Source organism: Lissotriton vulgaris, chromosome 7 (assembly GCF_964263255.1).
Source record: "Lissotriton vulgaris chromosome 7, aLisVul1.2, whole genome shotgun sequence".
NCBI classification, from domain to species: Eukaryota; Metazoa; Chordata; class Amphibia; order Caudata; family Salamandridae; genus Lissotriton; species Lissotriton vulgaris.
Window position 1 is genome coordinate 180,247,294 of NC_141695.1, and position 24,206 is coordinate 180,271,499.

The 24,206-nt window shown below is 43.4% G+C and overlaps 1 protein-coding gene across 2 annotated transcripts in view; it reads right to left on the reverse strand.

Moving 5' to 3' along the window:
- Nucleotides 1-24,206, reverse strand: part of LOC147701139 (sialic acid-binding Ig-like lectin 13) — a 291,587-nt gene that overhangs the window by 21,554 nt on the left and 245,827 nt on the right. For both annotated transcript variants that reach the window (XM_086929907.1, XM_086929906.1), the window contains one exon: nt 13,530-13,578. In XM_086929907.1, the coding sequence (XP_086786033.1) occupies nt 13,530-13,578 (49 nt within the window). The remainder of the gene's footprint in view (nt 1-13,529; nt 13,579-24,206) is intronic.

Below are 24,206 nucleotides of genomic sequence, written 5' to 3' on the forward strand. Positions count from 1 at the left end.
AGAAGTTAGGATTTTGTCTTAAGTTTGTCTTAAGACAGACTTAAGACAGACTTAAGACAAAATCCTAACTTAAGTATGTCTTAAGTCTGTCTTAAGTCTGTTTTAAGACAAATTTAAGACAAAATCCTAACTTCTGTGAATACCAAAAGTAGTAAGTTTAGGATTTTGTCTTAAGTTAGTTCTGTGAATCGGGCCCGTAGAGTATAAATGTTACTATGTTCCTAGAGTGACAAGGTCATGAAAGCTATTGTCTCAGGCATAACTGTCCTATGTAGAAAAGAGTACAGATTAAAATACTAATACTGTATCTCGGGCAAGGAGCCATCTAGACATATAATTAAACAAGTATTTTTAAGGGTGATAAAAAATCAGTTCAATGGTGAAGTCCAATTGAATTGTGAAGTTGGATCATTTAATAATTTTCGAGGAAAGATACCTTTTAATAATGTACCTTAGTTCCTGCCTGAAGTTCCTGGAGGCTAATTTATAATAACACTCTGGCAACTCCCAGCCTGCAAGTGGCCTCCATGACGTGTGAATGAAGTGTGTGTGAAATTCCTCACAGGAGCTATACAATAGGTCAATGTGAATAAAAGATAGACCTGAATGTGCAGGGCAACTCCTTTGAGCTCAGCAGAATGGTGGGGTCTTACCATCCAGTTGACATCACAAGTACAAATCCTAACTGACAGGTCTGTTTGAGCAACATGAAAGACCTTAAAGGGAGCAAACAGGAATCCAAGACAATTCTTGTGTACCCGCTGTCTAGTGTGGATTGGGCCTGCTTTTGTCTTGGTAGACCTCTGTCTCCTTCTTTTTTGTGGATACAAAGCCTGCTTTAAACTGGATGATGGTACAAAAGGGAGTGGTGGTGGACGGAGCATCCGAATCAATCAAACACTCACACCCAGTCAAAAGATCTGGGTTCAATCCATCACCGTTCTTTAGCCCACTCTGCCACCCCAGTTCAGACATGGCCATATGTAAATCAGTCTCACCCTGTGCCTCATGGGAACAGTCCAGCCCGAACTGCCAAGCCATGTCTTCCCTGGACCGGAAACAAGCTTCCGAGGACCGGTTTCTGGCATTCCAGCCGTATTCAGCCCGGCTTGCTTGAATCCAGTGGCAAAGTGAGCAAGGGACTCACGTCTGAGCATACCCTGCCACACTTATGGTGGCCAAAAGCGGTAAAAAAGGGAGTGGTGATGGACGGAGCATCCGAATCAATCAAACACTCACACCCAGTCAAAAGATCTGGGTTTAATCCATCACCGTTCTTTAGCCCACTCTGCCACCCCAGTTCAGACATGGCCATATGCAAATCAGTCTGACCCTGTGCCTCATGGCAACAGTCCAGCCCGAACTGCCAAGCCATTGTCTTCCCTGGACCGGAAACAAGCTTCCGAGGACTGGTTTCTGTCATTCCAGCCGTCTTCATCCCGGCTTGCTTGAATCCAATGGCAAAGTGAGCAAGGAACTCACGTCTGAGCATACCCTGCCACACTTATGGCGGCCAAAAGCGGTACAAAAGGAAGTGGTGATGGACGGAGCATCCGAATCAATTAAACACTCACACCCAGTCAAAAGATCTGGGTTTAATCCATCACCGTTCTTTAGCCCACTCTGCCACCCCAGTTCAGGCTCTCCACACCACTGGAGTCAAGCTATCCAGTCTGAATGAAGGCTGATAGCCAGAAACCGGTCCTTGGATGCTTGATTCCGGTCCGGGAAAGACATGGCTTGGTAGTTCGGACTGGACTGTTCCCATGAGGCACAGGGTCAGAGCTGATTTGCATATAGCCAGTGTCTATCCCAAGGTGGTGTGGAGTGCAAAAAAACGATGGATTTAGGCCCAGATCCTTGTACTGGGGTGAATGTATGACATTGTTCTACATTCCGTCCATCAACTGTGTTTTTTGCAATTTTCACCCCAAGTGGGCTGGGTATGCTCAGACGTGAGCCCCAGGCTCTCCACACCACTGGAGTCAAGCTATCCAGGCTGAATGAAGGCTGATAGCCAGAAACTGGTCCTTGGATGCTTGATTCCGGTCTGGGAAAGACATGGCTTGGTAGTTTGGACTGGACTGTTCCCATGAGGCACAGGGTCAGAGCTGATTTGCATATAGCCAGTGTCTAACCCAGGGTGGTGTGGAGTGCAAAAAAACGGTGGATTTAGGCCCAGATCCTTGTACTGGGGTGAATGTATGACATTGTTCTACATTCTTTCCATCAACTGTGTTTTTTGCAATTTTCACCCCGAGTGGGCTGGGTATGCTCAGACGTGAGCCCCAGGCTCTCCACACCACTGGAGTCAAGCTATCCAGGCTGAATGAAGGCTGATAGCCAGAAACCGGTCCTTGGATGGTTGATTCCGGTCCGGGAAAGACATGGCTTGGTAGTTCGGACTGGACTGTTCCCATGAGGCACAGGGTCAGAGCTGATTTGCATATAGCCAGTGTCTAACCCAGGGTGGTGTGGAGTGCAAAAAAACGATGGATTTAGGCCCAGATCCTTGTACTGGGGTGAATGTATGACATTGTTTTACATTCTTTCCATCAACTGTGTTTTTTGCAATTTTCACCCCCAGTGGGCTGGGTATGCTCAGACGTGAGCCCCAGGCTCTCCACACCACTGGAGTCAAGCTATCCAGGCTGAATGAAGGCTGATAGCCAGAAACCGGTCCTTGGATGCTTGATTCCGGTCTGGGAAAGACATGGCTTGGTAGTTCGGACTGGACTGTTCCCATGAGGCACAGGGTCAGAGCTGATTTGCATATAGCCAGTGTCTAACCCAGGGTGGTGTGGAGTGCAAAAAAACGATGGATTTAGGCCCAGATCCTTGTACTGGGGTGAATGTATGACATTGTTCTACATTCTGTCCATCAACTGCGTTTTTTGCAATTTTCACCCCGAATGGGCTGGGTATGCTCAGACGTGAGCCCCAGGCTCTCCACACCACTGGAGTCAAGCTATCCAGGCTGAATGAAGGCTGATAGCCAGAAACCGGTCCTTGGATGCTTGATTCCGGTCCGGGAAAGACATGGCTTGGTAGTTCGGACTGGACTGTTCCCATGAGGCACAGGGTCAGAGCTGATTTGCATATAGCCAGTGTCTATCCCAAGGTGGTGTGGAGTGCAAAAAAACGATGGATTTAGGCCCAGATCCTTGTACTGGGGTGAATGTATGACATTGTTCTACATTCCGTCCATCAACTGTGTTTTTTGCAATTTTCACCCCAAGTGGGCTGGGTATGCTCAGACGTGAGCCCCAGGCTCTCCACACCACTGGAGTCAAGCTATCCAGGCTGAATGAAGGCTGATAGCCAGAAACTGGTCCTTGGATGCTTGATTCCGGTCTGGGAAAGACATGGCTTGGTAGTTTGGACTGGACTGTTCCCATGAGGCACAGGGTCAGAGCTGATTTGCATATAGCCAGTGTCTAACCCAGGGTGGTGTGGAGTGCAAAAAAACGGTGGATTTAGGCCCAGATCCTTGTACTGGGGTGAATGTATGACATTGTTCTACATTCTTTCCATCAACTGTGTTTTTTGCAATTTTCACCCCGAGTGGGCTGGGTATGCTCAGACGTGAGCCCCAGGCTCTCCACACCACTGGAGTCAAGCTATCCAGGCTGAATGAAGGCTGATAGCCAGAAACCGGTCCTTGGATGCTTGATTCCGGTCCGGGAAAGACATGGCTTGGTAGTTCGGACTGGACTGTTCCCATGAGGCACAGGGTCAGAGCTGATTTGCATATAGCCAGTGTCTAACCCAGGGTGGTGTGGAGTGCAAAAAAACGATGGATTTAGGCCCAGATCCTTGTACTGGGGTGAATGTATGACATTGTTTTACATTCTTTCCATCAACTGTGTTTTTTGCAATTTTCACCCCCAGTGGGCTGGGTATGCTCAGACGTGAGCCCCAGGCTCTCCACACCACTGGAGTCAAGCTATCCAGGCTGAATGAAGGCTGATAGCCAGAAACCGGTCCTTGGATGCTTGATTCCGGTCTGGGAAAGACATGACTTGGTAGTTCGGACTGGACTGTTCCCATGAGGCACAGGGTCAGAGCTGGTTTGCATATAGCCAGTGTCTAACCCAGGGTGGTGTGGAGTGCAAAAAAACGATGGATTTAGGCCCAGATCCTTGTACTGGGGTGAATGTATGACATTGTTCTACATTCTGTCCATCAACTGCGTTTTTTGCAATTTTCACCTCGAATGGGCTGGGTATGCTCAGACGTGAGCCCCAGGCTCTCCACACCACTGGAGTCAAGCTATCCAGGCTGAATGAAGGCTGATAGCCAGAAACCGGTCCTTGGATGCTTGATTCCGGTCTGGGAAAGACATGGCTTGGTAGTTCGGACTGGGCTGTTCCCATGAGGCACATGGTCAGAGCTGATTTGCATATAGCCAGTGTCTAACCCAGGGTGGTGTGGAGTGCAAAAAAACGATGTATTTAGGCCCAGATCCTTGTACTGGGGTGAATGTATGACATTGTTCTACATTCTTTGTCCATCAACTGTGTTTTTTGCAATTTAAACTGGATGATAGTTGATGGTGAACACTAGTAATTCCCATAGTTCACTCCCAATCACAACTCCAGTCTTCAGAGGCCTCATTGAGTGTTGCTCACAGAAACTTTTAGTCCATTGATTAGGAGGTGCCCAGGAACCACCCATCAGTTGATGCCAGGCATAAATGTTCCACCCAAAGGACCACCACAGAGCACTTTCTGGACCTGTGGAAGTACAGAAGAGAACCCAACCTACTGCCCATCATGTGAGAGGAGCCCTCAAGGACTATGCCTACTCCCCATGTACCTAGGAGAAAGAAAAAGACTGCAAGGGTCAGCCAGCTTTACTCTTGTGTTGCAAAAGGGGCAAAATAAACTGAAGTAGGCCTTCCCCTGGACGAGTGTCAACTGGAACTAAGACTGATTGCGGCTGTTGGGGTCTGCCTGGCATTTTGCCTGTGTCATTTGTATCTATTATTATCCATTGCAGTGGGATTGTACCATGCTGTTTTTTTCAATGTTAAATTGTTTGGTACAACTATATACTTTACATGTATTTTCCAAGTTAAGTGTCTACCCGCTGCCACAGCTACCAGGGGTTGAGTTCAGGTTTAAATAACTGAAACCTTTGAAGGAACCTAACATGTTAGTGACTTTATTACTTGTGATGGATGTAGGAAGCCAGCTCTCTATATAGTGCACTAAAATGAAGTACACAGAGCAGAAAGTCCGGTAATTCCCCAGTAGGCATGCAGAGGTAAAAGTAGATAATTTGAATGCTCTTTTTGTGGTAGTATGTGCGAGCAGTCAGGCTTATCTGAGGGTATTGGTAAGCATTTGTTGTCACACACAGAGGCAATAAATGAGACACACACTCAAGAATAAAAAAAAAGAAAAAATAATGATGATTTTATGCAAGTTTAGAGACCAAGAGCGCAGTTCTAAGTTATGTACTTTTTTGAGTTACAATTTTTACAGAGTTTGGAAAATATATCACATTTGTGCGCAATCATGCACCATAGGAAGAAATAGGAAGAACTAGAAAATTGCATATAAAATCAGGCAATGCTTTCACAAAGTTCATGTTTTAAGTCAATGTCAGGACCAGGTCCAAAGTTACAGCAGTAAATGTTCAGAAGCATCCCGGAAAGGGTGAGAGCTGAGTGCTGAGGGCCTTGGAAACTGGTGAGCAAAGACAAAGGAGGCCACTAGAAAATGCACTGCACAGGTGGACTTACAGGTAAGTCCGTGGGTCTCCTTTGAGGGAGGCGGACGCAAGGACCTGGGGACCATTTGAGCAGAGTGGTTTATTGGTGCTGATGGGGCTGGATGCAGAGCAGTCAGGTCAGCCCGGCATGCGTCTTTAGGCTCCTTGCAGTCAGGAGCAGGCAACTCGGAGAGGCGATATCAGGAAAGCTGGGCCACACAGGAAGTGGGACTCAGGTGTCTCAAGGTCACTTGATCGGCGCTTGCTATAGGTGCTTTGGGAGTCTGGAATAGACTAGTCTTCTTTGTTTTTACCTTGGGGGTCCAGTACCCCAGGTATTTTTTTTTGCTGCAGCTCAGGTCAGTTCTGGTGCATCCATTCTTGGTGGAGAGACAGATCTGACCCTCTTGAGCAGTTGTATCTCTTCTTGCTTTGGTGCTGTCTCAAGGTCATCGGGGAGCAGCAAGTTGAAAAACTGGGATTCAAGGGATCAGTGCCTGCTCCAAGTGAGCTTCTCAGCAATTTCTTGAAAGTTGGAGGTGATCTAGTGTTCTTGGAGTCCTTTCAGGTTTCAGGACCAAACAGCAGCATTGATTGTACGGTCCTTCATGCAGCTGGTAGGGTTTGTTGCAGTTGCCTTCTGCCGCAGGGCTTCTGTTATCATGTAGCACGTCTTCTTTTGTGCTGGTCTTCTTTGGTCAGATGATTCTGAGGTTCAGGTCTCAGGGAGCCCCTAAATACTCAATTTAGGGATGGTGCAGGCAAATGGTGGTCCCTCCGCCTCATCTAACTAATTTTCCCGCTTTCCCTCCTACCAAAAGTGGAACTCAAAGGGGGTATCACCTCCCCCATTATCTAGGGTTCATAGCTACGATTTAAAAGGTGGCATTGCCTTTGATGCCATCCTGTCCTGAAGAAGGCATCGTGTAGTTCCCATATATCCTATACAGGACCTGCGCATTTGGATATCATAAACTGTGGAATTGGAAGCAGACTGATTCCGTACACACCCCTGAGTTTGTTAGCCTTTCCATATCAGCTAGCTCACAGTGCCGTTAAAAACTCCTCTTACCAAGGAGAGAATAGTTTCTGGCAACCTCAGAACCCTGATCCCCCTGGATTGTGGAAACAATGTACTACCTTTCGCTCAGACACTCATAATTACTTAGTTTCTCTCAGAGAGATACACAGAATAAACGGTCAGGCGTTTGCAATAAGGATTTACTGTACAGTTTGTATGCTAGTGTAGAATAGATGAGCTGCAAAAACCATTAGACAGTAGCAGATATATATGATAACAGTACAATAAAAGTAAAAGGATGGTATAGTTCAACCAACATGCAGTAATCATAAATACATACAAGTATATAAAATACATGACAGTAAAGAGATGGGTACTCCTACGATGCCACCTAACTAGATGTACCTAAGTGTACCTAGCATGTGTGTAGGTGTTAAGCTAAGAATCCCTATAGGATTTAGTCCACCCCATTACCCGAAGTGACAGACTGTGGGAGCCCGTCCTAGTCTCAAGTTGGACAGCCCTTGAGGGATGTTAGACCACTGTGGGCTGGAGTATCTGCAAGCAGGAACTTCAGCCTCTCTGATCAGTTTGTTTGTCAGGAAGTCTTGGTATCCTCTGTCTTTCTAAGCAAGATGTGATGTATATATACCCATAGGTCTCCCCAGGGGTCCTACCTTGCTCTGTTACTTTGTTGGCCCAAAGGATGACGTTGGGCCTGAACTTTATACAGAGATATTATACATTAGATGGTAGTCCTGATGTGCGTCCAAGAAACCTCATGTTTAATATATGAGATTAGAACTAGGGAAAACCCGCGTTTCAGAATGCAGTGTCGTATCTAGGTAATAGGTCAGTCCTTGTAAAACCGTTATGTGTGTAATGTAGGGAAGGATATAGGTGAAAGGTTGTGATGTTACCTGTGATTATATTAGGGTGCCTATATGGAATATACCAGAGGTGTGAAACCCCCTTGCCCGCACGGAGCAGGTATTGTTTCTGTCCTGTGAGAGTGCTGGCTCTACCCCATGAGGTCAGAAACATGTCTGTTGGTGGCAGGCTGGTGAAAACCATCAACATACCCACTATTGTTTACTTAGGCATCAGTGAACCCTCTAAAAGGGTCCCCTGTCTGAAGTTATTAATACATTCAACACTGGCATTAGTGAGGATTTAGTAAGACAAGATGTTTGATGCCAAACATCTGTGAAATCTTTGACGCCATCATGGTGCTCGGAAACTCATGTTGATCAGTATCCAACCTACGTACTCTTTACAGCTTCCCTATTAACTTACAACATCACAGAATAGACTGGCATTTCTGCTCATGCTGACATACCAATACATGGGATATAGTGCACCCTGCCTTAGGGCTATCAGACTGCAGTGGTGGTGACTTACTTATATCTTATGCATGGGTATGGTTGGTATGGAATACAACAAGATATCCATGCGTCTGCGAGCCTCACTGAGCTATAAAGGCAAGTGGCACAAAGAGAGACTTTTACATCTGATCAGTTGCAATCCTTTAAAAAGGACAGAATCTCATCACTCACCGTAGTGACATGCTTCCTCATCTGGGATCTCCTCTTGGTTGCAAATCTAGTGCAGCCAAGGGCTACAACCCCCTCACTGAGAGGGAGGAGCTCAGGGATGTTTTTAAATGGATAAGATGTTACTCAGATTTACTAAGATTCATCTGAAGTGAAGGACTTAAATTTGTAAGAGTGATGGGCGCAGTGCATAAGTGTGAACTGTGTGTGCTTATCTCTTGTTCCCCAAATTAAAACCAGTGCAGATGTAGTTATGAAATAATGACTGCATGCGTCCAGAAACAAGGTCTACATGGTTTGGCCATTAAGATTATGTGTAATCGTGGCCTTCCTCAAGATCTAGATGTAATGATGCTCCTGCGTGTGTATATGTAAAAACAAAAGGTTGTTATAGGTAGGAATAAATAAAACCATCAAATCTGTAATCTAGGTTCTCTGTGAATTACAGTGTGATGATGACACCTAAAAGAAGAAAAAGGTAACAACAAAGGAAAGGTCAATTTGTATGTGCCAGGAGCCATATGAATATGAGGACCTAAGCAACCCCTGGTTACTGTTACCTAAACAGTGTACTCTTAATAATGTATGCTATATCGTGCTTACCCATTATGCACAGGAAAAAAGCCTCATCTTACCTGGCTGAAGCTCATCAAATGAGGCCCCGTTCTGAAGGAACAAGAAAAAAAGAAAGCTAGGCGATAATAGAGCATGAGGCATAATGTGACAACTATAATACCTATGCTGCCTGCTAGGTTTAAAAATCAATCTAGATGCTAGTGCAGTGCTAAACAGGCCTCTACAATATACTAAGGTGAAGAAATATATTTGGGAGATATTAGGCTTAAAATCAAGATGAGTGAATAAAAGGACGAAACCCCTAGAGATGTGGCATGTATCCAAACATCACATTTTTACAAGTTAGCACCGAAAACCAATTTGCTGTTCGACATCCCATATGTATTTATTGCCTAAGTGAGACTTTTATGGCTTGCATAAAGGAAATTAAGAAGGAAGTCAAACCCCGAAAATTCAATTGTTCTCCCCATTTATGCACTGCAAATGAAGATGCATTAAGTAGAGACAGCTATGCCTATCAAAAGGAGCCAACAAAATACAAACCAGGGCAGTGCTTATCGCAATGGAAATGTGGATGGAGTCCCCGGTTGTACTAAGGTTCAACCCCCGATTGCACTAGAGGAAAACTTAATGTAGATACAGCCCAACTAATGTCCAGGCGGCAAGGGTACTTACCTATCCATCGGTACCTCGTGCTTCAACTGAGCTGCTTACAGAGGTAACTGGCGGCAGGTACCGCCGCTGTATTTATGTCTGTAAGCTACACCTGTGTTGCTCGTTATCTGGCGTGGGGCTCATACTGATGACGTCTGCATGAAAGGACTACAGGAAATCTGATAGTACCAAGGGAATTGTAGTCTTATACAATCATGCATGGAGCTGGTCGATGTCAGTACAGTAAGCCTCATTTTAGATCTTGCTAGTGATGTAAACATGTAAGGACTACACAGAAACCTCTGGCATCATGGGAGTGGTAGTTTTATTTGCTCCGAGGAGCATGCACTCATAATGCTGAACACACATCAGGACGGCAAACCTTGTATTAGATCAGATCTCGAACCTCGAGTGAATACTTCGATGTCTGCAAATAACTAGTGCCTCACCACAAAACTTTTCAGGGGAAAGTAAATAAATCTGAATGATCAGTTTATACAGTGAAACCTAATACCAAGATCAATAGCTATTTAAATTTGGTAGACTGTAAAGACACATATATCAGTGCCCTACCTAACATAGTAGCGTGCCAACACTGCTATTTAACCTCCAGACGTGTATGTTTATCAAGTGAAAGCTAATGCCAAGATCTATGGCTAATAGTATTTATTAAACTGTTCAGATAAATGTATCAATGCCACGTCTAACAAGGTAGCGTGACAACACTGTAATTTACTATATAGACGCATATCTTTACTCTAGCGATATACAATGCCCTGCTCATTAGTTAGAGTATGTGAACAATAGGTAACCCCAGAGGATATCTAGTGTGTGTTCTTTTTGTGAGACATGAATATCATGAAATGTGTCAGTCCTTTCTATTGGATAGGTGTATTACTTGCCAGGCTACAACAAGGTCCAGGGAATCTCATAATTGACACCCATTTGATCGCTCCGGAGTTTGAACACCCACCTTTGTTCTTTTAAAAATAGACATTTGGAAAAATCTTTGATATGCGCAAGGATGAATGGTTGTTCCAGCACCGTCCAATTGAAATAACCTGCATTATGTTTAAAGATCCAAGAAGTGCTTAGTAGGCCTTGTGGCCTGTTTTTTGCATCTCATCATGGTCTTGTGCTTAAGGATTCTGAGTTCCACTTTACGTGTAGTCATGCCCACATACCAGAACTTACAGCTACTCTGGGGCCCACACTATTGGCCACCCGAACTAGGCCCCCCCTACTCCGTCCAACTCGGTTAAAAGTCTGGGGCTGCTTATTGACAGAGACTTATCATTGAAACCTCAAGTAAATTCGGTGGTGGCGACATGTTTCTTTCAGCTCCGTAAAATAAAAAAGATCAGTCGGATGCTTACACAGTCAGCCTTGACCCAGGTGGTGATGGCGTTGGTGTTGTCCCATTTAGATTACGCAAATGCCATCTACCTGGGCCTCCCTGTGGCCCTTAGTAGGCGTCTGCAGATGGCCAGAAATCAGGCTGCAAGACTTATATATCGCCTCCCACGCTAGCAGTCAGCCAGACTTCTAATGAGGCAACTTCATTGGCTTCCTATCACTCAGTGTGTCATTTATAAAATCGCCTGTATGGCTTTTAAGACTTTGCATGCCCGTAGTCCAAAATGTATTCAAGACCTTCTACCCAGATACAACCCTTCCCGCAGTCTACGTTCTGCTTCGCAAATTCTCCTTTCTGTCCCACGGTTCAAGTTTCAACGCAATGGTGGGAGGAGATTCGCCACCCTTGCTCCTAAACTGTGGAATTCCCTTCCCCTGGAAATTCGTTCCTCCACCACTCTGCCACTCCACCTTTTTCCTTTTTCCTACAGTATAACTTTCACCCCCTGACGAAGAGCTGGATGCTCGAAATGCATCGGGGATTTTGATTACTCATGTCATTTGGATTACAATTATCTAATCGGATTGTGATTTACGTTTGGATACTTTGGAATATTATCACTGAAAACATGATATCCAATCATATTGAGAACTTTTGAAATGAATTTTGAAATTGTATTGAACTCAAAGATGATACATAGTGAATAAAACTATTCATCATACTTACAAAGTACCAGTTCATTGCTTTGTTTAGCATACAGGAGTGATCAGGTTATCCACCTTGTACCCACAAGGTTCTTTCTTGTTCATTTTACGTTGTCCCTCTTGGACAGCAGGGACAACATCCTGAGCACCCTAAACGAATTCTCGTTCTCTGAACTACTTCAGCTTAATCCAGTACACTTGGAGTGCAGCGGTCCCTTGTATGTTTTGCATGTTTGTATACATGCCACATCTCTAGTGGCTTAGTCCTTTTGTTCTCACATCTTGATTTTAAGCCTGATATCTCACAAATATATTCTTTTGCCTTAGTATATTGTACAGTCCTGTTTAGCACTGCCTTACCATCTAGATTGACTTTGAAATCTAGCAGGCAGCATGGGTATTATCACATTATGCCTGATGCTCTATTATCACCAAGATTTCTGTTTTTTTTGTTCCTTCTCGTGCATTAGGGGTAAGCACAATATAGCATACATTGTTAAGAGCACACTATTTAGGTAACAGTAAGAAGTGTTTGCTTAGATCCTCATATTCATATGGTACCTGGCACATAAAAATGTACCTTTCCTTTGTTGTCACCTTTTTCTTCTTTTATGTGCCATCATCACACTGTACATCCTACTAACAACTCAACCGTTTGAAAACATCCCTGAGCTCCTCCCTCTCAGTAAGGGGGTTGTAGCCCTTGGCTGCACTAGGTTTGAAACCAAGAGGAGATCCCAGATGATGAAGCATGTCACTACGGTGAGTGATGGGATTCTGTCTTTTTCAAAGGATTGCCACTGATCACATGTAAAGGTCTCTCTTTGTGTGAGAAAAACAATGACCCCCTGGTTATCAATACAGACTCCTAGGGCAGGGTAAACACCTATGTGGGTAAAACAACCGAGGACATCAGAACTGTAAATTGGTCATTTACAGTTCTGATGTCCTAGGTTGTTTTACCCACAAAGGTCTCTCTTTGTTCCACTTGCCTATAGAGCTTGGTGAGGCTCGCAGACCCATGGATATCTTGTTGTATTCTTAGTTACATTTGGGGAATATATCCAGGCATTGGTCTTAAAACGTTTCCTTGAACCCCTTATCTACTTTATTGTTTCTTTTATGGTTGGTATGGCACACAGGCTGTGTGCCATGTTAACTCTTCAGATTTTCCTGCAACAAGTTATACGGCCTGCAAGTTCAGAGTGCATAGCCTTAGTGAAGGGGTCTTGGGGTGGCACAACCAGTGCTGGAGACCCAGGAGAACCTCTTCAGTACCCATGCCCTAATTTCCACTTACTAGGGACTTACAGGGGCAGCTGAAGTTGTGCCATTCGTGGTATAGTGCTTTGGAAAAGAGATCTGGCACTGGTGCCAAGTTAGCAGGGACAGTTCGAAATCACATCAGGTATCAGGCAAAAAATATGGGCTTACCATGCAAAAAAGCCACTTTCCTACAGTGGACTAGCAGCAACACCCAGTAATAATTCACTGTCTCTTAGCTTCACGTTATTGTTACTGTTTCTAAGCATGCACGCTTTGAGCCCTTTCCTCTCAATGTTTTTGTCTTTATCAGCCTTCCATAAGCCCTGATTTGAGGTCTATAACTTCCACCTGTAGCTCGTTCCTCCTTCTTCATCTCCAATGTTTTTTTTTTATATTTGCACTAATAAATTTGAATGCTGATTCATTTTCCATCCTAGTTAGTGCTTCCAAATAAATGCAGTTATTTTAGAATAGATTACAATGATTTGTTAATACACAACGTTTCTTTATGTTTAATAATGTAAGGCTGCTACAAGAAACATCATTGGTGCAGGTTATAGCATATGAACTACAAGTATGTAGAACATAAGTGAAACGTTAATTTTATAATCCTTGATCACAGCTTCTTTCTTCATACTTAAGGCATGATTGTCATGACACACCACAGCAGCAGCACTCACCTGATATGTAGAATCTACTGTGGTATCAATCGATGTATTTTTCATGGTCCTGTTAATTGAGATAAAAACAAAAATGTGTTTAATGCCTCATTGGTTGATTATCATACAAAAGGCACAGTGCCTCATTTAATGTTAATGGAAGGGCAACCAAACCACTTGTGCAGTGCAGACATTCAAATACTTTATAGAGAAGTGGTGTAAGTCTTGGTATATGCAGTCCAACTGAATATCACAAACAACCTCAAATCCCAAAAATGCACAGCCCTTGTAGTAGCTTTCAAGTTAATTAAAACTAAAGTTGAAAAAAATATGAACACAGGTAAAGCTCAAGCAGAAGCTATGAACCTTCACAACATTAGAGATGTTGAATAATGTATGATAGTGATTTGGGGTTTTTTATTACCTTTTTATTCATGATGGTTCATTTTTAAATTATATATGGGGTAAAGTACCCTGTGCTGTAAATGACAAGTAAATTGTAAGTCAACATGAATTTCTGTGGCCATATAGAGGAAAGAGGCCGAAGGCGGACTTAATTGAACTGTAAGCTGACATGTAACATCCTTTAATCTATTTATCATACATTGTGGCACCATCACTCATCCCACAAACCTGTTAAGTGATAAGTATCTTGCTCTTTCATACAAAAGAACTAGTATCAATGCAAATATGAAAACAATATTACACAAATTTAAACTCATTAAGTAATTTGTTTAAAAAAAGATACCACAGTTTAATGTAAATCATGTTGAAAAATATTGTATTGAAATGAGTGAAATTATTCTTTCTTTGCTATAATCACCTACAGCATGCAGAATATTACTTTTACCAAAAATAGATAAGTTTTTGCAGGTCGCTGTTTCATTTGTGAAAAACAGATCAGAAGAGTACAAAGCCAGTTTTTATTTTCGTTGTTTAACATACTGCTGTAATTAAGCTCTTGACCACAAGCTCTGGCTGGAGCAAATATGAAGTCAGTGCTCAACTGTAACAAACTATTACAGTATTCCAGTTATGTCAATTTATAATTGTGGGTGACTAGAGAAGTCACAACATGACCATAGTAGAGAGATTTGAGTCAGGCTTATATGCAAGGATTGCAGGCTCCCGTGAATTCTGTTGCAGAATAAAGGGTCTGTGAATATAGTTTGCTGTAACACAAAGTACTTCTGCTGTCAATAAGGATATGTGATTGCCAAGGATGCTGCCCTCGTTATGGTAAAGAAAGGAGTGGTGCACACCTCTGCTTGTATCCCTCACAGTTAATGCTGGGATCTGCTTTGGTTTGCTGGGTGCAGTGATGAGATGAGGTGTAATTGTGGGGAGTGAGAGTGAGGGGGAAATTTGGCAACAGGCCATCATTATTGTTGAACAGAGATGACGACAAAGTTGGTTACCATTACGCAATAGCACTTGCAGTTTCAATATATTTTGTATAAGATTGTGTGAAATTTGCGGTATTTACCGGTGGCGTAATTATATGAAAAATGCCATGAAAAATGCCTCTCATGCATTTCATTTCATAAGGCTTTATTCGGAGCATGAAGACAATGTCCATAAAAGCACATACATTTACATTACATAAACAATGATCAATGATCAATAAAAACCATGGTAGAAAATTCTGTACAGAATACATAGTTAAAAACAGTTAAAAAATCATACTAGTCCTTGCCTTAATAGCATGAAGAAGGAAAGTAGCGGTAAAAAAACAAACGTCAGGGTGGGGCATGTTAAAAAGTAACTTCATGGTATCATGTACATTTCTAACTCGAAACTTGATGAAAATGGGTTTTAAAAAGGCTGAACGAAAGTTACCGTAAAGTTTACACAGCAATAGAAAGTGCATAGTGCTTTGTGCTGAAGTATTGTCACATGGGCACGGACCAGTCGGATGTTTTTTGTTGCAGGGGAAGGCCACCAGGTGGTGCACAATCCCGAACCTTAGTCTCATTAAGACAAACTGGTGGGAAACTCTGGTGACATGACGCAAATACGGTTGGTAGCCCACATTCTCACAATATCTTCCATAGAGCACACAGGTGGGGAGATTGTCACAGTCCCTCCCCCGCCTCTCTGTCTTATAGCTCATGAAGGCAGTCTTCATCTTGGATTTGGACAGACTAGAAGCAACATAGCTATCCTCTCTTATATCGAGACCATAAATCTCTGAAAAACTATTGATGACAAATTTTATCCAAGGAATCTTTAAATGGTTATCGGTAGAGAGACAATCTTTTATGATGGCTCTATTTAGGGAAGTCTCCTCCTTCAACCAGATAGCCCGCCATAACATTAATGGTCTTAAGGCAATCAGATCTGAAAGATTTTGGATTCCAAGCTCTCTGTGCACCAGGTCGTTAGAGGCTGATTTGGACAAACACAGGAGTCTCTTTAAAAAGAGATTTTCCTCCACTTGTAGGCTCCCTGCCGGGACGTGTACCCAAACCCCAGCACCATAGAGTGCAATGGAAAGGCATCTCAATTGATAGATTTTTAGCATGTCTTTAATCCGTTTGTCCCCTAATTTGGTAGCAAACTTGAACACCCCATGGGCGCATTTCGCCATCTTGCCCCGAACATTGGTAATGTCACTAGTCCAGCAACAGTTCTTCGAAAATGTGGTGCCAAGATAGCTAAAGGTATCCACCGTTTGCACCTTGTGCCCATCGATAAAATAGGAATGGGGTTTCCCTCGCCCTGTTCCACATTCCATAATGCATCGCCCCTGGGCCTTCCCACCATTACTGGAGGTTTTGCTTCCCAGAACTTTAACGGTGGAAATGTCCAGCGGAACGATAAGCCAGCAGTCCTCAAGTGCACCAATCGGTCTATTCGAATCAAAGATCAAAGAGAAGTGGGTAACCCAATTTTCCATGCTAAGGTTAGCCGTCAATTCGGGCACCTTGTCGTCCTTAAGAAACGGACAATTAGCTGTGGCCCAAAATAAAGAGGAGTCCGAAGTTGCGGCTGCCTGGTCTAAGTTATCCCAGGCCTCTTGCCGTAGTTCGGTCTTCCTACGTTTGACTGCAGCATGGTAGGTGAATCTAAGCTCCCTAACCACACTATTAAATCTTGGTTTGGCTGCCAATGCCACTTTAAGCCCCTTAAGCGCGGTAGTACTCGCGCGATCAAACCACCCCTTTTGATGATGTAGCTTGCCCTTACCAAGTTTGGTTAATTTACTGTCAATTGTGAGGTTGATGTTAATAAAATTACACACAGTTTCAACAGTAACCTCCTCACTCTCTAGGATGGTAATGATTTCGGTTAAGCAGCTTTTAACAATAGAATTTGACATTACTTCCGCTTTGTCCCCTTTCCATCTAATTCTGGTTCCGTTGGGTCTGTGCGGCTCTATGTTAGCAATGGTACAAATTTTGGGTACATGTTTCTCCTTCCAAAGTATGGCCTCAATAGTGATACAATTGTGATCACTAAGCAGATTATCCACGACCACAGGGGCCTTACACCACGGGCTGAGGCTTGAGGACATGCAAATAAAATCTATTACAGCGTTTGCATTCCTTCCCGTGAACGTGGGAATGATTTCTCCAGAGGCGTTTTTTGCATTTACCAGAATTTCCAAATCATAGGTGGCCAAAATCTAATTCAAAGAGTCCCCATAAGGATTGTGGGGGAAATGTAGATCAGCATCCCCAAAACAATGCATAAACACGGTGAACTCGCATTTCTTGTTAAAAAATACGTGAAACTGACCTGCAAGTGACACACCCGTATCCATTTTGAAAAGAATGAGCCACAAACCTGTGCCCTGCCCCTAGTTTCTCGCGCTTTATCCCCAATGCTATTCAAACCCATCCACAGCAGTTTTACTCAACCTTCACACTTGTTTCCATGTTAAAGTCTCATGTTCTCCTAACTGCAACCCTGTTTTTTGCTTTTTGATTTATTTATTTATTTGAAAGTCTTCTATAGCGCTAGCCAGACTCGAGGGTATCGGAGCGCTTTACAACATGATGAAGAGGAGACAAAATACATGGCAAAGGCATTGAAGGAACAATACAGAAAATGTTCAAAAGGTGGCAACTCTTATGTTTTTGCTACACTGCCACCTCCCCTTCCTGTTAGTGGCAGGCAGTACGCCCACTCAGGGTCAATTCTTGTGGAGAGGAAGCAGCGCTGGGGGCACGTGTGAAGCAGCAAGCGCCACCTCACCAGCATGGGAGGGACCCAGTGGGAGGTCATGCACCCCTGGGCAGATGTAATTGACCAGGAGCAGGAGGTAGTAGAGGTAACAAGAAAGTGATGTTTGTTTATTTTTTCTTTTATTACTTTGCTGGAGGTGCAGCAGGACTAATTGTATATTGATATATCACCACTCCTTTGCAACAAAGGAGGTGGACACAGGCAATCTAGCGTGAAGTGAATATTTTATTTATGTGAAAGGCATCAATGCATTATGGCTTGGATGCCTGAAATGAACCCTATTGACTGGTAAACAAACTTAATTTCTGATCTGTAAAATATGGCTGCCAGCCACGTAAATAAATGCACCGTTTGCGTCTGTATTTTAATGAAGAAGTGTTGAAAATATATACTTAGTTATATGTTTAATATATACACACATCCATTTGCTTGTATATGACATTATTTAAACATGTTAGCTTTATATATCTACTGTGCTAAACCTTACACAATGTCTAAATTATGCTAGACTAAGGAAAATGAACACAATTAATCTTAAGTATGAAAAAACCCAACCCTCAACTGGTGCACAACCCCCTGCTGTGTTTAGCTGGGTTTGTGCCCATCCCCCTTGGGTGCCCAACTTTTCGCAGTTCATTGCTTCCAGCCCCTGTACCGCTGTACTAATACAGTAATACTCCACAGACTTCCCCTCCAGGGTACGGTGGGAACGTGTATGACGCTTGCACAGTCCCAATGTATCCACAACACATGTAGAGAGAAATGTCTATTTATTGTTATTTGTCAAGTTGTTCTCTAAACCCCTGCCACTGGAGATTTTGTGACAAGACCTATTAGTAAGTCACCTATGTAGTGTATACATAGACAGGCTGCAAATAATGGTCTCAAACTTTGGACTTTTACAACCTGAATGTGATTTTACTATGCAATTAGGTGACTTACTAATAGGTCTTGTCGCAAAATCTCCAGTGGTAGGGGGTTAGAGAGTGGCTCAGCCATTTTATCCCTATAGCTTTTTAAAATTTGTTAAGGAAATTAACATGGGAAAGCCATGTTTTGCCGTTCCCCTTTTTTTCGCATAGCTTTATTGTGCCAATAGTGAAAATATACGTAGCTACAAAAACTATTTTTCGAGCAAATGTTAAACAAGGGAATAGGATTGGTTCCGTAAACAGTAAGGGCCTCATTTTATAAAAAGTGATACAACGCTGCCTGAAAATAGCAATGCGTCACTTTTCATTGCACCCTCCTTGCAACATGCTGGATGCATCATATTTACAGTATGATGCATCGTGTTGCACGGAGTTACAGATACGTCAGTATTTCTGACGTATCTGTAGGCAAAAGTGACGCAACTCTATCAATGAGTAATTTCTCATGGGTAAGTCCCATTTCAAAATGTGCCAGCATCACTCTTACACCTGCTGTGAGGCAGGCATTAAATAATGACACATTTGCGTCCTAGAAGCGAGGCAGTGAAATCTCATAAATTTCACTGCCTGACTTCTACGAGGCGTACTTGCGTCAGAACGCCCACCCTGCATACAATATACATGGTGCAGGTATAATGTGGCGCAGGGGTTTACAAAGTGACGCATCTACCAAGATGCGTCCCTTTGTAAATATGACGCAACATAGTGCATTTTTTACGCTGCTGGTGCGTCACAAAAAGTGACGCAGTGCAAAAGTGACGCAAAGGGTCATAAATAAGCTCTTACGTTTTTTGCCTGGTAATTATTAAACATGCTATTAATTTCTTCATTTAGCACCGCCGAAGAAGAGAACCCGCAAGCCCAAGGCCAGAGCCCCCAACGATTCTGGAGACATTACCTCTGGTGCTAGTAAATCATGTTTTCATCTGTTTAATCTTACTGGAGCAGCGTGCACCAGGTCTTTGGCTGCAGAGCCTGGCACTCAAACTCCCCCTTGTGCATAGCCTTCAGCGATGACTGTGGGTCCCAAACCAACAGGTATGCGCGGCGTTCGACTGAGAGCTACTTGGGGTTGGCAACTTAGGGTTGACCGCCACTAGCTTTGCTCTTTTTGACACTATCTTTATTTAAAACTTTCACGGACTTACAAGAACACTTGCTGTAAGTGTTGCTGATCGAAATCATCAAATTGACATTGTAAATATCCAGGGGCCCAATGTATACATAGACAGGCAGCAAATAATGGTCTCAAACTTTGGACTTTTACGACCTGAATGTGATTTTACTATGCAATTAGGTGACTTACTAATAGGTCTTGTCACAAAATCTCCAGTGCCAGGGGGGTTAGAGAACAATCTGACAAATAACAATAAATAGACATTTCTCTCTACATGGTCTTCTGAAATTAGCTAGAGAAATAGGGATGGTGGCCTGCAAGGAACAGCAGACGACTATACTTGCATTTTACATCCTAATCGGAAACTTTTTTACAACCACTTATGCCCCATAAAAGAATGGATGCTATTTTAATAAACAGTTTCCCATTGGAAAAAACATCAGAGAAATCAAGCAGGACCCGGAAGCTGCTGACACAATTCCCAAAGAATAAAGAGTCTCACGTGAGAACATATTCCCCTTTAAGAATCAGTTACAGCGACAACCGACTCCAACTCGAATTTTGGTATCTCATCAATGGTGGATGATCTCAATTGGGACGACAAACCATTGAAGTATTCCTCTTGGAGTCTACAATAAGATTGGGACCTCCTGCCTCTGTATATATCTTTCCTGGTGCTGTTGGAGGCAGAGAATCATACAAGTATTCACTTTTCGTCTCTCTTCAGGTCACTGGAAGGCCCAGATTCAGCAAAGTTTTGAGTTGGCTTTGCAGTACTTTTTTAATGCAGTACTGCCATCAAATCTTTTTGGGGATTTACAAACAATGCAAATTGGTGTCTGTGTTGATTTATAAGAAGACCATGCCTCCACCCATGACGTTTAGCACAAAATCCTATCTACTAACAACTCCATTTAAAACAGAAGTTAAAAGCACACATACAAAGCAGGACAATTTTAACATTTAGTATAAGTATAATATGTTGTACTGTAAGGGTAGTCATCCTCTACATAACCTATTCTAGACTCACTCAGATATCATTGCCCTGTTATGCAAGGTGTATGTTGCGATCCACACTAAAATTCTGTACCTCCGCTTGGGTGAGGAGTGTAAAGTGCTGTATCTCTGTAGATATGGTGCTTTCCTCCACTCTCCGTCTCATGCAACGCAACGCAGTAACTCTTTTGGTATTGCCATACACCTGTGGTACTACAGCTGAAACATTCCTTCCCCGGTACAGTAGGACCTTGCATGCTTCACCCAATAAAGCTTGCACAGTCCTGTGGTAAAAGATAGAAGACTGGAGGACAAATTGTTGCAACTTTAATAGTTGGGTTGACCTGTTGTAGGTGTTGAGGGTGAGGCTCCTGGGGAATGGGTAATTCTTATTGCAATCTTTTAAATGGTTTAGGGAGTGGGCCTGCCTAATGTAGGAGGTGAAGGCTGGACAGAGAAGGAAGGATTCGTTTTTATTAGGATCTTTTCTGAGAGTTTGGGGAGGCGTTGTACCTTTTCTAGGAGGTGAGTGTGATTATTTTGGTTAAAAATAAAGCAATTTTCTTCCCAATTTTGTGTTTTTTGTTTTTATTCATTATTATCTTCACGTTTTCCAATTATAGTAATTTATACATATTGTTGTACTATTTTTATTAACATCTGCAAAACAAGATGCTCCACCTACTTTCTGAGAGCGCGCAGATGCGTTATTATTGTTTGCTCATTGATGTATCTTTTTAAGTTTACTGAGGTGCCTAGAGAGTTAACAATTATATAGCAATTACACATTCATGAGGCCTATTTGGGTCCACAATAATGACCAGAAAGCAGTGATTGAAGTTAAGGAATTTTATTTCCAATTAATAGTCAAGCCAAAATATATGCATGTCAGGAGTATATTAAAAAAATACACTATTACTGTTGGCAAGCTGAAATATCGCAATCAGTTCAGTCTAAGAAGGATAAGGTACAAATTAATAACTGCCACAGCAAAACAGAAACTTAGAATTAAAAATAGGTGTTCCATGAAAAAAACTCTACTTCTCTCTCCTAAACATGAATACGTTTTAAAATCAGTTGTATGATAAAACGATGAGTTCCCTAATGCCGCATACCTAGACAACGGGATCTTAATAGCAACTCTATCTTAACCACACATTTCTTTACAATGCACGCCTTTACCACAAATGTTTGTGGTAAAGGCTTGAATGGTAAAGGGGTACACATGGCTAATCTACCATTTCCCTTCCAACCGCCCTAAAGAACAAACTCCCCCACCCTCTCCCGCACAGAGGTGCAACATCCCTACCCCCTCCCAACCCCCAGGCTGTGCCTTCCTTGGTCCAGATGTCTAAAACCCTGTGCCTTAACCCAGTCCCTTAACCTGAACCAGCCCATCCCTGACCCAGCCCAAAAAACTGCCCGCCCTCACCTAAGCCCTTAAAACGACCAGATTGCCCATTCCCTCTCCTTGCTTGAGGCCTAATACCCTAAACCCTAATTTATAAAACTACCCTAACACTCCACCGGCCCTAAAAACTACTCTGACCACCCGAGCCCTGAAAACTACCCCTGACCCCACCGCAGCCCTGAAAACTAGCCCTAACCCCCGTCAGCCCAGAAAACTACCAGACTCACCCCCAGCCTAGAAAACGACTCCCGACCCAACCACTACAAAACTACCTCCAACGACCCCTAGCCCACAAACTACCCAAACCTACCCCCAGCCCACAAAACTACCCAGACCCACCCCTTAGCCCACAAAAAAAACCGAACCCAACCCTATCCCACAAAGCAACCCAACCCACCCCAGCCTACAAAGGAACCCCGACCCAGCCCAACCTACAAAACAATGCAGTCCCACCACCAGCCCACAAAATAACCCCAATTCCCCATCCCCACTTACCTCACTGCGGATCTCTCCCTGCGTCCTACTTCCATCCAATTCAGCCCGCAGCTAGACTGCGGATTGCCTTAACCATGCACATGCGTGGTTAAGGCATATGCGTGGTTAAGGCAAGCGTGAATAAGCTTGTGGAGTCATAACACTCCCAGTTTAGGTCGCAGTGTTCGACTGTTTTCCTCTAAAATCATCTACTCAGGATCCTAAGTTTTGAATATGGATGGTTCATAGGATAAAATCTCATAAAAAATTGGCAATGTGAGAAGGTGTCAGCATAGTGAAGACTCCAGCAGAAGTCTTCCAAGATTGGTATACGTTTTTAGCATAAAACTTCACACTGGTGAGAATAAAGGAAGCAGAGAGATCTGTCCTCCTCAAAGTCTAAGGGAATATGCTTTAACTTCTAACAGTGTGAACATTAATTAAAACAGCAGAAACACCAGCAACAAGGTCCCTTAACCTGACCCAGCTCATCCCTGACCCAACCCTAAACAATGTCCTGCCTTCCCTCAAGCCCTAAAATCTACCCAACTACCCATTACCCTATCCCTGAGGCCTAATACCCTAACCTCTAATTAAAAAATCTATCCTAAAACTCCAATAGCCCTAAAAACCTCTCCAACCCCCCCGTCCTGAAAACTACCCCTGACTCCCCCGCAGCCCTGAAAACTACCCCTGACCCCCTGCAGGCCATAAAAATATGACAACCCACCCCAGAATACTACCCCCGAACAAACCCCAGGAAAATCTACCTCCAACCAACTCCAGCCGACAAAACTACCTGACCCACCCCCAACCCACAAAACTACCCCAACCCACACCCAGCCGAGAAAACTGCCTGACTTCCCAGCCTACAAAATAAAACAACACAACCCACCCACCTAGTCCACAAAATAACCCAAACCTACCCCTAGCCCACAAAACAAACCCGATCCACCCCCAGCCCACAAAGCAACCCAAACCCACCCCCAGCCTACAAAGCAACCCGACCCACCCACAGCCCACAAAACATCTAGGACCCACCCCCAGCCCACAAAACAACCCTGACCCACCCCAGGCAACAAAACAACCCTGATCCCCACAACCCCACTTACCTCACCGTGGATCTCTCCCTGCTTCCATCCAATGCAGCCTGCAGCTAGACCGTGCAATGCCTTAACCACACACATGCATGGTTAAGGCATATGCATGGTTAAGGCAAGCGTGGATAAGCTTGAAGAATTGTAACACTAGCGGTTTAGACTGAGTTGTTTCAACTTTTTTCCTCTAAAATCATCCATTCAGGATCCTAAGTTTAGAATAAGGATGGGCCTCAGAAGAACGTGTCAAGAAAATGTAGAAATGTGAGAAGGTGTCAGCATAGTAAAGATTCCAGTAGAAGTTTAGAATATATTTTTAGCATGAAGCTTCACACTGGTAAGAATAAAGGAAGGAGAGAGATCTGTGTTCTTCAAAGTCTAAGGGAATCTGCTCTAACTCCTAACTGTGTGAACATTAATCAAAACAGCAGAAACTTCAGCAACTGTCATAAGGAAACAACCAATTCCATCCTTGAGTTG